The 15,251-nt window shown below is 47.8% G+C and overlaps 1 protein-coding gene across 1 annotated transcript in view; it reads right to left on the bottom strand.

The window, feature by feature from the left end:
- The window catches only part of MDN1 (midasin AAA ATPase 1), a 2,002,810-nt gene that overhangs the window by 565,606 nt on the left and 1,421,953 nt on the right, over positions 1 to 15,251 (bottom strand). Inside the window, exons 72-73 of the mRNA XM_085611158.1 lie at positions 8,185 to 8,258; positions 7,091 to 7,286 (exon numbers count right to left, since the gene is read on the bottom strand). Of these exons, the coding sequence (XP_085467284.1) occupies positions 7,091 to 7,286; positions 8,185 to 8,258 (270 nt within the window). The remainder of the gene's footprint in view (positions 1 to 7,090; positions 7,287 to 8,184; positions 8,259 to 15,251) is intronic.

Below are 15,251 nucleotides of genomic sequence, written 5' to 3'. Positions count from 1 at the left end.
ACTAGCCTGACCGAAACCCGGGATAGAGGCCGAAAGATGGGAATCAGGGCCCGTATATCCCGGACCCGCTGTTCCGGTGGATGGACCCGGAACCGCGCCGAATCGAGAACCGCTCCGATGAAGAGGAGCTTCTGAGAGGGACTCAGGTGTGACTTCGGCACGTTGATGGAAAACCCCAGCAAATGCAGGAGATCCGCCGTAGTCTGGAGGTGGGAGACGACTGCCTGGGGCGAGCCCGCCTTCAACAACCAGTCGTCGAGATAGGGGAAGACTGGAACCCCTGATCTGCGCAGATGAGCTGCGACCACCGCCATCACTTTCGTGAACACCCGAGGGGCACTGGTGAGGCCGAAGGGGAGCACGGTAAACTGAAAGTGCTCTTGGCCCACCGTGAACCGCAGGTAACGCCGGTGGGCCGGCAGGACGGGGATGTGGAAATAAGCGTCCTGCAAGTCCAACGCTACCATCCAGTCTCCAGGGTCTAGGGCAGCTAAAACCTGAGCCAACGTTAGCATCTTGAACCTTTCCTTTCGGAGGAAGGCATTGACGTTCCGGAGGTCCAAGATAGGGCGTAGGCCCCCCTTGCCCTTCTTGGGAACCAGAAAGTAGTGGGAATAACAACCACGACCTACTTCTGGACTCAGAACGCGCTCGACGGCCCCCTTGGCCAAGAGAGCCGAAACTTCCTCGCGGAGAAGATCCAAATGATCCCCCGAGATACGGTGGTGCTGCGGTGGCATGGCTGGAGGGGTCGTCTCGAAGGGGAGGGAGTAGCCCCTTCGGACGATTTGCAGCACCCACCTGTCCGATGTTATGGACCGCCAGTGGAGCAGGTGATGGCGAACTCTGCCGCCCACTGGCGTGGTATGGGCCTGAAAGCTGGGACTAGGAAGGCTTTGAGGCGGATGCTGCCGGGGTGGATGTGGGCTGACCACGTCGGCCTCCATTTCCGCCACGGCGGAAGCCACGTCCGCGCGCAGGTTGGTTCTGCGGCTGGTGGCTTTGCGGACGTGAGGAGGCGCCCCTTCCTTGGCCACGAAAGGGGCGAAAAGCGGAGGTGTGCGCCCGCGGAGCCGCGAGGCCCAAGGACTTGGCCGTAGCCCGGGAGTCCTTAAAGCGGTTCAGCGCACTGTCCGCCTTCTCACCAAACAGGCGAGTGCCATCAAAGGGCATGTCCATGAGGGTTGTCTGGACATCCCCGGAAAATGACGTGGACCGCATCCAGGCGTGGCGGCGGAGCGCCACCGTGGTTGAAATCGCCCGACCCAGCGAGTCCGTGGTGTCAAGCCCACATCGTATGGCGTGCCGTGCTGCATCCCTCCCATCGGCCAAAGCCTGGGTAAGACGTGTCCGGACCTCCTCCGGACACAGGGGCAGCACGTCCTCCACCGTATCCCACAGGGAATGGGAATAACGGTCCAAGAGACAGGCGGTATTTAAGGACTGCAGGCCCAAACTAAGGGACGAAAACAGTTTCTTGCCGAACTGCTCGAGTCTCTTGGAATCCCGATCCGGCGGAGCGGTCGGGAAGGAGGATTGGGAAGTAGAGGCCTGGATAACCAGACTCTCAGGGGTGGGGTGTTGGGACAGGAAACTGGGGTCGCCCGGAGCAGGGCGGTGGCGCCTGGCAACGTTCCTATCCACAGGAGGAACTGTGGAGGGCTTGGACCAGGTGCCCTGCAGAACGTCAGTGAGGGCCTCGTTGAACGGCAGCAGAGGCTCAGTGGAGCTTGCTGAGGTTTGAAGCACCTCAGTGAGGATGTTAGTCCTCACAGCCACGGCAGGCAACTCGAGCCCAAGGGCCTCGGCCGCCTTGCGCAGCACCACAGAAAATGCTGCACCCTCCTCCGAAGCCACGGTCGGAGGAGAAGTGAATCCAGTGTCTGGCGAGGTATCCAGCCCACTGGCCTCCCCCAGTTCATCTGCCCAGTCCTGAGAAAGCTGTGACTGAACAGCCAGAGGGTCCTCGAACCCCTCCCAGTCGCCCCCTTCTTCCGATTCCTGATAAACAGGAGGAATGATCGGAACCGGACTGTAGAGATGGTAGGACTCAAGCGGCGTCGGATGCGGCGTCGGCGGACGCCGTGCCGGCGTCGGGTCCGGATGAGGGCTAAACCGGGGTGTCGGCGTCACATGCGTCGGCGTCGGTGGCGCCGGTGACGGCGTCACATGCGTCGGCGCCGGTGGAGGAGTGACTAGGTCAACCGGCGTCGACTGGGGCCCAGGCAAGGGCCCCGCGGGGACCTGCGGCGTCGAGACCGGAGTCGTCGACGGCGCCGGGGCCGGAGCCGTCGGCACGCGAGGTCGCCCAGTCGAGTCCGCGGGGCCCGAAGGCGCGCCAGCGGGCGTCGACGGCGGGGCCAGGTTCCTCATGGCCGAGAGGAAGGCACTGATCTCCGCCGGCGCCGCGTCAGCCCCAGGGACCGGAAGGTATGGGGGCGGACGCGGCACCTGCGGCTCCGCCGGAGCCGCGGGGGTGGAACCACCCTGACCCTCGGCCGAGTCGTGCGACCGGCGAGGGGAGTCCGAAGAGCGATGTCGCCTCTTGGACTTCTTTGAGCGTTTGGACTTACCCGACGACTTGGAGCCGGACGAGCGATGGCGTCGGCTAGGGCTCCGCGAGCGATCCTTGGACCTCCTCCTGGACCGGGATCGCGCACGACGCGGAGCCGAGTGGCGAAGCTCGAGAAGCTTGCGGGACCGCTCCCGCCTAGCCTTCGAAGTCAGGGCCTGACAGTCGTTGCACGACTCCGCGTCGTGGTCGGGGCCTAAGCAGTAGAGGCACCGGCGGTGGTGATCGGTCACCGACATCAGTCGATGACAATCCTCACAAGCCTTGAACCCAGGCATCCTACCGGCACCAGATGTCGACAGACAAGGATCAAAAATGATCAAAAAAGATTTAGTCAAAAAAGACTAAAAGGGGTAGCTCTCCCGGATCTGCGCTTACTGGCGCGGAAAAAAGAAGAAGAACTGACGTCAGCGCGCGAGGGCGGCGTCTAAGTACTCCGACGACGTCATTCCGGCACACGCCGCCGACGACGGACGCGGAGCCGCAGACGACGCCTAGCGACACGCAAGGGGTATTGCTGACGAAAAATCTTCCGGATCCAGTCTGACGCCTGGGGATATTCTAAGGTGAGGAATCTAACTAACGTGTTTCTTTCAGATACAATATTTTGGGTTATTGAAGATAAAAATGCTCTCCTCTTTCCAAATACAAGATAAAGCAGCATTCAGACCTAGAAGGAATCTGAAAACCTCTGAGCTGGGATATCAGACCATTGTGTTCCAGTGAGCAAAGCTTCAATTACAACTGAGCGAGAAGGTAAAAGGTACACACTTTGACAAAATTGTACTGAATAAACATTGCGCTTTATAAAATGAAAGACTTTATTGAATGAGTACATCTCAATATATGAAGACACTGGAAGTCTCTCTCTTTGATGGGGTACGTATGCTTTACTCGGTTGTATTTTACAATAAATGGGAGTGAGACAAAAATACCCAACGTGGTCTTTAAGAATGCAGTGAACTAACTTTAAACTGTCTGAGCACTAGCACCATTAACATTTAAGATAATGACATTCTGAGCACACACATGCAGGGCAACAGTGCATATGTAAGGAATCACTGATAAAAGTATGGAAGGTGTGATTTCACTATCAATTTGTAGTATTGAGAGGGGGGTGGCTTGGGGCGACAAAAAATTGCGATCGCACTTTGAGTGTTCCGGATCACTCCATCATCTGCCGCCCTGCCCTCTATAACGTCCTGCAGAGGCCCCAACCCTTTTTCTGACCCAGCGTGTGGCGTGCAGCCGATCCTTGACACAGTAGTGGCCCGCACGGCCGAATCTCTGGTGGCATCCTAAGATGGCGGACCCGTGTTGCGATAATGCCTCCAGCCCCTGTCGGTGAGCGATGATCCACTCTATGCCCTGCCATCCGTAGGAAGCAGCCAGCAATAGTGACCTTGTCTCGGGGCGAGTAGAGGAATATTGTGGCTTTTAGGCAAAGGTTGCGATGCTCTCTCCCTAGCTGAGACACAATACAAACTCAGCGGAGCAAAGCAGGTAAACAGAGCCTCCCTCGTGGGGGGTGCTGGGGATGCATGGGCGGAAGGACCTACTTTTGGCACGGGTCCCAGTTTCCTTCTTTAGCTTCTCACTTACCTGGATGACTTGGGAGTCTTGGGGATCGCCTTATTTGCATTGTCACCGGTTCCTCATTTGCCACTGCGGGTTGTGGTCGCCCGCACGGCCATTGACTGTCCTTACACAAGAAGCCTCCAGACTTGCTTACTGTTATCCGACCTCACCTGGGTGACCCTGGAGCCTCGGTTATCGCCTTGTTGGTGTGGCCCTGATCCTTTGCTTGCTGCTTCGGGCCACCGCAGCCCACCCTGCAACTGACTCCCTTGTCTAGACTCAAGTGGGCTGCCACCATCTAAGCCTTTACAGGGAAGCGGCCTGGGTAGGCTCCCCCCTATCCCTCCCCCAGACCTCAATCAGGCCACCATTTTGGTCATACCAAAGACCCACCCGCCGTCCATCTCCTACACCGATTAACGACCTATTTCTCTTATCAATGGAGAAGTTAAGGTCTTCGCAACCATGCTTGCCATCTGCCTACGAGTTCTTTGGTCTTTATTTCCCCCGAACCAATGCAGCTTCATGCCTGCCAGGAGTACGAGGCACTTTTTGCGACGCCTGCATGTGGCACTGGGCCACAGTCACTTGCTCTTAACCCCACTGGCTTTACTCCTGATAGATTTCAAGAAAGCATTTGATACGGTGAACTGGCGCTACCTGATCCGTGTGCTGGAGAAGGCGAGGTTTTGACCACGCTTCTGTGGCCTTGTGCGGGTCCTATACTCTAATCTGACAGCCCATGTGCAAATTATTGTTGAGGTATCTCACAAATTTTGTATCTGCCGAGGGACCCGACAAGGCTGTCACCTGTCCCCTCTTCTTTTTGCACTCGCAACCTAGCCCATCGCCTGACTTATACGGTGCAACGCACAGATATGGGAATGGGATACGGGCCATGTAGAGCGCATTGCTCTATATGTGGATGGCGTTTTCCTGTATCTTTAGATCTCAGCTGACAGGGGTCCTCGGTGCCTCCGACTCCTGCAACTCTTTGTGGAGGCTTCGGGATTGGCTGTCAACATAGCTATATCGATCCTACTACCATTAGTGTCCTCATGAGACTGTGTAGATTGGCAAACAACTATTTCAATCCGTCGCCTTAGCTTTCGCTATCTAGGCATTAAGGTGGCTCTCAATCCAGCCTTAACTTGGTCTCTTAACATTACTCCTCTTACCGGCAAGATCAAAGTCAACCTAAAGAAGTGTCAGACACTATCATTGAATGTCATGGGGAGAATAGCTCTATACAAGATGATGGTACTACCCTGATTTTTGTACCTCTTCCAAAATGTTCCCCACAGTTTTTCACGTCACTGGTTCAGGAAGATGGACTCATTGGTCATCTCCTTTCTATGGCATAATGCTAGGCCCAATTTGGCCTTCCCTACTTGTCAATGATCTACTTATGATGGGGGCCTTAATATGGTTAACTTATATTTGTACTACCTAGCGTCACACCTCTTGGTCATCAATGACTGGCTCAGTGGGAGGTGGGCAGACCCGGCCTACAAGCATAAACTCGCCACACTGGTATTCCCAATAAAGATGGCGCTGCTCTATGAGTGTGCCATCCACAACGCGCTTCCTGAAGAGATCCGGCAGGTGTTCTCTGGGTGGAGGGCTTCACTTCAACATACAGGGTGGTGGATGAAACTCACTCAGCACACTCCCTTGTGGCATGGCACTTGGTTGAGGAAGGTTGCGGCACTGAAGGGGTTCGCTTGATGGGACGCCATCGGTATCACACTCAGGCGACTTATGGATGGGCACAAAAATAGCCTCCTTCCAGGAGCTCAAGCAGATATACACATTATCCAAAACACAATTCCATAAATTCCTCCAGCTGCGCCACACATTGAGAGTACATATCCCCCCACATGCGTCAATCCCAGAACCGAACCCCACGGAGATCAAGGTAATGATAGGGGCCCTAGGTAAGGGAGGTGTCTCAGATTTATCGCACCCTGATGTTTATTTACACCGAAACATTAGATACCCTAAGAGCCCACTGGGAGAACTGGCTTGGACCTTTGAAAAACCAGGACTGTCGAGACTCACTAATGGCTCCCAGAGTCCTTGCCATATCCTCCAGGCTTCGCTTAGAGCAAACATACTACTTACACTGGGCATACCTCACCCCTACCAGGTTGTTTAGAGCGGACCTCCTTGTCAACCACACGTGCAGTCATTGCTCCCACACTCTGGCAGATTTATTTCACGCTACTGGGAGGTAGTGATGGGCCAGTTTTCTAATGTGTTGGACCTGACATTGGAACTCTCCCCGCTCTTGATCCTGTTGGGGGTGGATGATGGAGTGGGGGGCTCCCGGGTTGACAGGGGATTGCTGGGAACCACCCTTGTGGTAGTTAAAATAGATATCGCAGCCCACTGGAAGTCCTACAAATCTCTGACTCTGTTGATGTGGAGACGAGGAGTAGATAGGTGTGCTCAACAGGAGAAGCTGGTGGACAAGGCACCGGGAACGCCTGCTAAACATGCAAAGGTTTGGAGTAAATGGTTTGGGGCCATGGGTGTGGGTGCAGAGTTGTTGCAAAACATTGCAACTACCATCAACTTTATTCTTTTGTATGATGTGCCGATTATCATAATGGTTATGGTTCCGATTTTAAGAGATGCTGACCAGGGCTTGTTGTGGGCTGTCAATATGACTTGTTCTGCTAATAAAACAATAAAAAAATTGTATCAACTTGTGGTATTGATATTTGTTCTGAGTTATAATTACTGCTATACTATACTTGATAACAGAACCAAGTTAATTGAACTTGCATGGCACGACCTGACACTGCATAACGTACCTTTTTTTAGGATGAAGAAATGTAAAACCTTCCCTACACCACCAAATACAGGTTTCAGAAGAGTCAAATTAACATCTGAGATCATTAGCGACTACAATTAAATGGTATATATAGGTGATACCTGGACGACGTCTGATTTAGTTACTATAGATGTTTTTAGTAAGCTGTTCAGCCGCTGGACCTTCATTTCTTTTCCATCTGCCTCTTCCTGCTTTCCCAAGCAATCAAATTGCTCCTCCTTAGTGCTCTCCGCTAAAGCAGGGCGACAGGGTTCACACAACGAAGCTTCAAACTTCTTCATGTACTTAAACAGCGTTCTAAACAATGCAGTAAAGAATAAAAACAACATTTCTAAGCAGCATGTTTAAGATAACGTAAAATATTTTATACACAAAGAGGAAGCCCAAAAACATTCATTTAATTGCATAGCTGGCAAATTAAATTATCGTGCACACTATATCTCGGCAGGCTTACGTCACATTCTTTCCAGTGCTTTCAATACATATGGTCTGCCCATCAAAGCAGTCATGATTTCCACAGCATGATTGGCCATTCACAAAAGGAAATATGACCACATTTACCAGTCTTGAAGGGTCTTCACTGGCTCCTCCTAGACACTAGAATCAAACTCAACCTCTGATATTTAACAAAGAACTGTATTCAGATAGGCCTAGTTACATATCAGTTTTTCTCAAAATCTCTGGTGTCATAACAGAATACCATAGCAAGAACTCTTTGGAAACGCTAAATTCCAACCAATGCAAGCTAAAGACAATCCTTCTCTGGATCCACACCCAGAATTTTGAATACCCACCCAATCCATTCAAGAACAGTGCCTGAAATCCTTTCCTTCCTCACAAAACGTAAAACCTCTCTACTCACTAGATACTAACAACTTTCAGTACATATGTTCGTCCACCTCAGAAAACCCAGATTTCACAAAACGTTATACATATGTAAGTCAGAGGTTAACAGATTGGAAGGCTTTGAAGATGTAGTACATTGTACTAGCAGATGCTATATTAGTTACCTGCCACAAGGTCCCATATCGCTACCTCCCACCTATCTCTCCGCTTTGAATTCCCAAACCATCTGTTAGAATTCTGAATGACATTGTAAGCTTATCATGTATGAGCAGGTAACGTTACAGGTAAAGCACTCTAATAAGAACTGGTGAGGTGACACTAAAGAAAAACAATTTAAATAAATGTATACCTGTGGGTCTTTATCACTGACTGTTTTATTGACCAGAAACTGACATCATTCCACTTGGAGATTTTTACGAAATCCTGTAAAAGAATACAGTTAAGTACATACTAAATGTAATTAGAAACTACATGATTTGATTGAAAATCACTAATTACATTATGAAAACTTAAAGAATAAGCTGTAGGTGGCATGAGATTAATTGTATATTGCCCATCAATGGACCTGTCACCTCAAAGTACAGGTCTGATGCTTTTAGGGAAACCTACAAGGACCCAAATTATTTGGTACAGCCATGCACACAATTTCCAATGGATAAAAACTAATACAAAAGAGGGAAAACACATACACAGATAAGACTTCAGACCTTATATTGGCAAAAGCAAGTATAAAGGCCAGTACATTTGAACTGAACTCGCCGTCGCCACCACCAGCTACTAATTACACACCGTCTCTGAGTTTTGGGGTACACCCCTATGATATTCTCAAGTACACAGCTTAGCTCCGCTGAAGATGCACAATGCTGAAATGTTTAAGACCATCGGTTGGGTTGCAGACTGTCGGGTTCATTGGAGAAAAAAATCCACAGGGTCATGCAAAAACACTCAACAGGCAGAGTGGCAAAAGTTTACAAAGTCATGCACAGGACGTGTGCCCCAACAAACAGATAATTACTAACTGACAGTGTAAAGCTGTACCGAGATTTAACAGAGATTAAATCATCAATAAAATCAAAACACAGAAGGATTAAAGGGAAAAGCTAGAGTTCATTAACTCCATTTCTCCAATGGTGTGACCTTTTATAATTTCACACGCTTTTTATAATTTCATTTCTGATCATCCATGGTAATTTTTTTAATTGATGTAGATGGATTTAAATGCAATTATGTGATAAAAAAAAAAAATAGGCAATTGATGCAAATAGTTTGCTTACTGGTTTTTAAACTCCGATTTCAATAAGTATTCGCATCTAGTGTACATAATTATGATTTTAAACACGAAGCAGTCATAATAGAAAAAAGGGAGAGGAACGGGGCAATCTCAATCCGGTATGTATTAGGTATTATCCACTTTCCATTCAGCCCCCATGCACTGATCAAGATCATTTTCCTTAAAGTAGCTACCTAGAAAGCAATTTAACCATTGCTGAAAAGACAGAAGTTCTGCTTTTAACCATACTGCAACAATACATACATGGTCAATGCTATTGATAATCACAAAAAATGAGGGAAGAGTCACAAAGTTATCACCACAACCAATATGATTGTCTTTGGTTTAATTTTAATCCCACTCAAAAAACATGAATTCAAATATCTGTCCCCAATAGCACTCTACAAAACACAAACCTATTAATTGAGTCAGCATTTGTTTGCCTACAACGAGGACATTCAGAGATGACATTCTGGCTACATCTCCACAGGTTGACAGGAATAACGTGCGGATTAAAGGCTGTTTTCTAATTCCGGATCTTAAGGTTAGCAGACAGGAATACTAGAATGCCCAGCTTGATAGTCTCTTTGATATTTACTAGCTCGTTTTCATGTTAAGTCTCTGTCTCCAGTTCTGATTCTGACTAGCAATGTCACCCTTCCAAAGCTCCATGAAAAGCAGACGATATCCTTTATTTTTGTCTTTTGCATGATACTTTTATTAAGTAAGGCATTATTTTTCAAAGACAGCTCATCAATAGCTATATGCCTCATAAAATCTCTGATCTGCAAATATTAAAAACAAGGGTGTTTTGCCAAAGGGAACACTCACTGCAATTGTTCATAAGACCCAAGTGCCTTGTTATAGTAAAGACACCCTAGCATATTATACCTGCAGTTTTCAAAGTAGTACAATGGATGTTCCTAGAAACTTCAAGAAACACATTTTAAGTCCATAAATGAGTATTTTTATTGTATCTTGTAATTTCAACATCTTCACCAGTCTTTTCCACTCTCTTCTAGTGGATAGGAAGAAGTCAAAACCAACTTTTTGAAAGTAATTGTTTTCGGCTTGCACTGAAAGAAAGCCGGCTCCCTTCCATATACTCATAAATTGGGAGTACATTAATTGTTTTTGGATTATAGATGTCTATCTGCGTTCTCATATGCATTAAGCTAATGCTGCTGCGTAATAATAGTACTTAAAATTAGGAAACTTCATCCCCCTTTAACAATCAGCAATCTGAGAAGTTGCAAGTTCCACCTTGGTTGTTGTAGCCCCAAAGCTGCTGCAGAACAAGATTAATTTCTAAAGCCCATTAGGTATGATCTCAAAGCGAATAGCTCTAAAAAGATATAAAAATACACACAAAATCACATTGTTTATAATGTTAAACCTACCAACAATTGTTACATGCAGATTTCTTTTAAAACAAATTTACTATTCCTTTTAGAAGGGTGTCATAATAAAGATATTATTTTGTCCACCTCTAAAACAATATTAACTTGTAGATATTATAGCTTTGCTTATGACCCTGGAGTCTCAAACCTTACAAATAAATTAGGTAATTTTTAAATTTTACTTCTATTTAGTAGAGAACCAGACACTGTCCCAAATTTCTATGCTTCCGCTTCTATCTCTCTTATTGCCACATCCGGAGGTGGGGTCTTAACAGAGATGTCAACTGCATACGCAAACAATTTCCCAATATGTACATTCAAAATAACTGAGCAGATATTAACACAAAATGACTCCATATATTGTGAAAAGCAAAGGTGAGCAAGGGCAGCCTTATCTTGTCTCTATTGTTATTTTAATCCTTTTTGACTCCATACTTATGATTTGCAGTTTTGTTAATGGTTTTTATAAAGTGTGCACAGCCCTCAAAAAGGCAACCCAAAACCCATGCATTTCATAGGCGCCCAGAATTAATTTCAGACTACGGTGTCAAAAGCTTTTCTTGTATCAAGCAGGATCATCACCAAGTGCAGCCCATTACTCAGAGCCAAATCAAATAAGGCAATAGCGTTGTTAATGTGATAGGTAGTATCTCTCTCTAGTACAAAGCCATGCTGTTACAGGGAGACTGTCTTGGCAATGATCCTGCTCAACTATGTAGTCAATTCTTTAGAGTAGATTTTTGTATCACTATTTATTAATGAAATGGGACGAAATGACCCAGGGTTTGTAGACAATGTATTTAATATTACTAAATACTATTTTATTAGTGTTTGTACAAGATCCTGGAGGGTCATAGCCAGCTTGATCCTGTATCTAAACTTGCCATTGTATGAAGGGTTCCTGAATGGGAAGGTTTTGCAGCTCACTAACGCGTACAAGGGAGGTGATGACCCCAAGGCAGGCTACCTCCCATGAAAGGAAATGGAGACGGCATGAGCGCACATGCTCAAATGGTTGCCCATAAGTCTTGTATGAACTATGTTGAGGTTCCACACTAGAGCTGGAGATGCTCAGGGGGTATGACCCTCTTTAGTCCCCCCAGAAATGCTTTGACCACTGGTATCCTGAATAAGGATTTGTGTTGTATGTGCTGCATGTAGTCTGTGGCTGCTGTTAGATGGAGACGGATGGATGTGCAGGCCAATGCTCCCTTTTGCATGTGGAAATGTAGGTAATAATGTACTGCACTGTGGTATTTGAGAGATGAGACTTGCAGGCAATGCAGTATTAGATAAATCTCATCAAGTTAGCTGCATAACTAGCGTATGTAATAGGCCATCTGGACTCTGAGTATGGACATACATTCTTTGGGATGGTGGCGGTTTATCAGAATTCTAGGAGATTAGGTGCCAAATCACAAGATTGTGTAATGTTGGGTTTGGATTCTTGACCTGAACATTTATCTGTGTGAGCAGGCATAGTCTGAGAAGCCTCTCATGAAGGCTGATTGATACCTCCAGAAAGGTGGAAAATCAGGGCCTTGCCTAGGTTGAAGCCACTAAGATGAGGCTGAGAGATGTTTGTGATCATGAATGTAAGAAGTGGGAGAGGTGACATGCCTAGGCAAGTATCCCTGATCCGTGCATCCGTAGTGCATTGCCCATGGGCTGTGGGTATCTGGCAGCAGAGTTTGGGCATTTTGTGCTTTTTGCAGTGGCAAAGCAGTCAATTTGAAGAGTGCCCCAATATTGAAAGTATGTGTGAGGAACCTGGGGATGGAGTTACCACTCATGGACTTGTTGAACAAGTTACTTACCTTCGGTAACAAATTATCTAGTAGAGACAATATATAGCTGCAGATTCCCTACCTTTGAATTTCCCAGCCATCAGACTGGATCCGGAAACTTTTGCATGACCAGCACACCTGCGCGCTGTCGGGTGGCTCTGTTCAGCTCCACGTGATGTCGTCGTAGTTACCTTCTATTATGACATTGCGGTTATCTATATAGGTGCCACACAGCCATGAAAATGTTGGTTCCTTTTCACTTTTTCCAAGGCAGAAGCGCAGAGCCATGAAGTGAACTGACTTATGTGTGTGTCACAACTGCGGCCCTAAAAAGGGAACAACCCTAGCCCTATAAAATGAGTCCGCTGAGCAGGGAGGCATGAGCGGGTCTGTAAGGGATCTGCAGCTAGATATTTTCTCTACCAGATAATGTGTTCGAAGATAAGTAACTTGTTCATCTGATTGAGACTTCTAGCTGCAGATTCCTTACCTTTGAATAGATACCCAAGCCATACCATCCTAGCGGTGGACTGCAGACAGATTGTCTAAACTAAAACGTCCTGCAGATCCAACAGGCGAAATGCCCGTCCCTATGGACCCTACTGTCCAGGCAGTAATGCCTGGAAAACGTGTGGAAAGATGCCTGCATTGCTACCAGGCAGATATCCGGGACTGGAACACCCCGAGCCAAGGCGTGGTTGCAGCTTTTCCTCTGATAGAATGGGCTGTAAGCCCTCAGGGGGCTGCTTCCTACCCAGGGTGTAGAAGATGTTAATGCAGATAACGACCTAGCGTGAAAAAGTCAGTTTCTGCACTGCCTGACCTTTTTTAATTCCCACATAACCCACAAAGAGTTGGTCGTCCACCCGGAACTCGTTTGTGTGGTCAAGGTAGAACGTCAACGCTCTTTTTGGGTCCAAATGGCAGAGACGCTCCATCTGCCTTAGAGATGTGCGAGGGAGCAAAAAAGGTGGGCAGCTTGACCGATTGTCCCAGATGGAATGGGGTCACCACTTTTGGAAGGAATGAGGCACGAGTGCGAAGCACCAACTTTTCCACAAATGTCATCATGTATGGAGGCTTGAAAGGCAAAGCCTGCAATTCACTCACTCTCCGGGCACATGTTATCACCACTAGAAAGGCAGCCTTGAAGGTAAGCAGCTGGAGGGGACAATTGTGCAAAGGCTTATAGGGAACACAAGGTACGTGGGAACCAAATTAAGGTCACACTGCAGGATGATAAAGGACGTAGGAGGAAACATATGTCCAAGCCCTTTTAAGCACCTATTCACAATAGGGGATTTGAACAAAGAAGGTTGGTCTGGCAGTCGCAACAAAGCAGACCGAGCAGAAAGATAACCCGTACGAGTACCCAAAGCAGAGACCTGCTGGGCAAGGGTAAGAATAAAGAGAAGCATATTAGATAGAGAAGCAGAAAGAGGGTCAATAGACCTTTCTGTACAATATTTTACAAATTTTAGCCAACCGCAGGCATATACCGTCTTAGTGGAGTGGCCGCCATAATAACATAACATACTTCGGGAGGAAGGTCGAAAGCTATCAACTGTCGCCGCTCCTTCTCCATGCAAGAAAGTAGAGAGTTGACAGGTTCGGGTGGAGGACCCTCCCCTGCTGCTGCAACAGAAGATCCTCCTGAAGGGGCAGCCTGATTGGAGGATTGATGCTCATTCGAAGCAGCTCTGGATACCAGACTCTCCTTTCCCAATCCGAAGACACAAGAATGACTTGGGCCCAGTCGTTCTTGATTTTTTGAGAACTCTCAGCAGAAGTGGTATGGGCAAAAAGGCATACAGGAGGCCTAGGCTCCACTTGCAACTTAAAGCGTCACAGCGCAATAGCCGCCTTGGAAACACCAGCGCTCAAAGCTACTGACATTGCGCATTCTTTTCGGAAGTAAACAGATCTAACCAAGGCTCTCTCTGTGCTGAAAGAGACCTAGCACCCCCTCCGACTGGATACACCATTTGTGATCTGCTAGGCATCGACGGCCGAGTTTGTCCACACTGGCGATTAGAGAACCAGCCCGGTGTTGAATCACCAGGTTTGTGCCCTGCTGTTCCACCCTGTATAGAGAAGCAGGGTCTCTTGACAAAGAGTCCACAACCTTGTTGCAGTAGCATATGGCAATGGTGTCGTCTGTGAATACTTGCACTAACTTCCCCTTGACAGAGGGAAGAAAAGCTTTTAATGAAAAGCAAATCACTTGAAGCTCCAACTAACTGATGTAGAGCCTCGACTTAGTACCCTGATCACCACCTCCCCAGATGGCCGCCCATCCCAGGAGTGACATCTGTCAACTTCTGTAAGATCTGGAGGGAAATGGAGAGGGGTCTGCCTCTGACCCAATCGCGGTTCGTTAGCCACAATTGCAGTTTCTTTGCAGTTCCCTCCTAGATCTGACCATGTCAGAGAGATTTCCCTGATGTTGCACCCACTGGAACATTAGGTCCCACTGCAGAGCCTGCATACGCCATCTAGAGTGATTTACCAACAGTATGCAAGAAGACTTGAGTCCCAGCAGCCTCAGAGTCATTCTTTCATCGAAATTCAGGATAAAGGCTAAAACATCGGTATCATAACCTGAATACCCTGGACTCGCAGCTCGGGAGGATAAGCCCAAAACTGCACTGTGTCCAGAACACCTCAGATGAAAGGGAGGTGTCTGAGTAAGACTCAGGTGTGACTTTGGCACATTTATAAAGAACCCCAGCGAATGAAGGAGGTCCGCAGTAGTCTGGAGGTGGGAGAAGAAAGCCTGGGGTGAAGACGCCTTCGACAGCCAGTCATTGAGGTAGAGAAAGACTGACACCCTTAACCTGCGCAGATGAGCTACAACCACTGCCATCACATTGATGAACACCCAAGGGGCACTGATGAGACCAAATGGAAGCACTGTGAATTGAAAGTGCTCACGGCCTACCTTGAACAGCAGGTAACG

Source organism: Triturus cristatus, chromosome 6 (genome assembly GCF_964204655.1).
Source record: "Triturus cristatus chromosome 6, aTriCri1.1, whole genome shotgun sequence".
In the NCBI taxonomy this organism is placed as follows: domain Eukaryota; kingdom Metazoa; phylum Chordata; class Amphibia; order Caudata; family Salamandridae; genus Triturus; species Triturus cristatus.
This window is presented reverse-complemented; position numbering and strand designations above follow the sequence as displayed.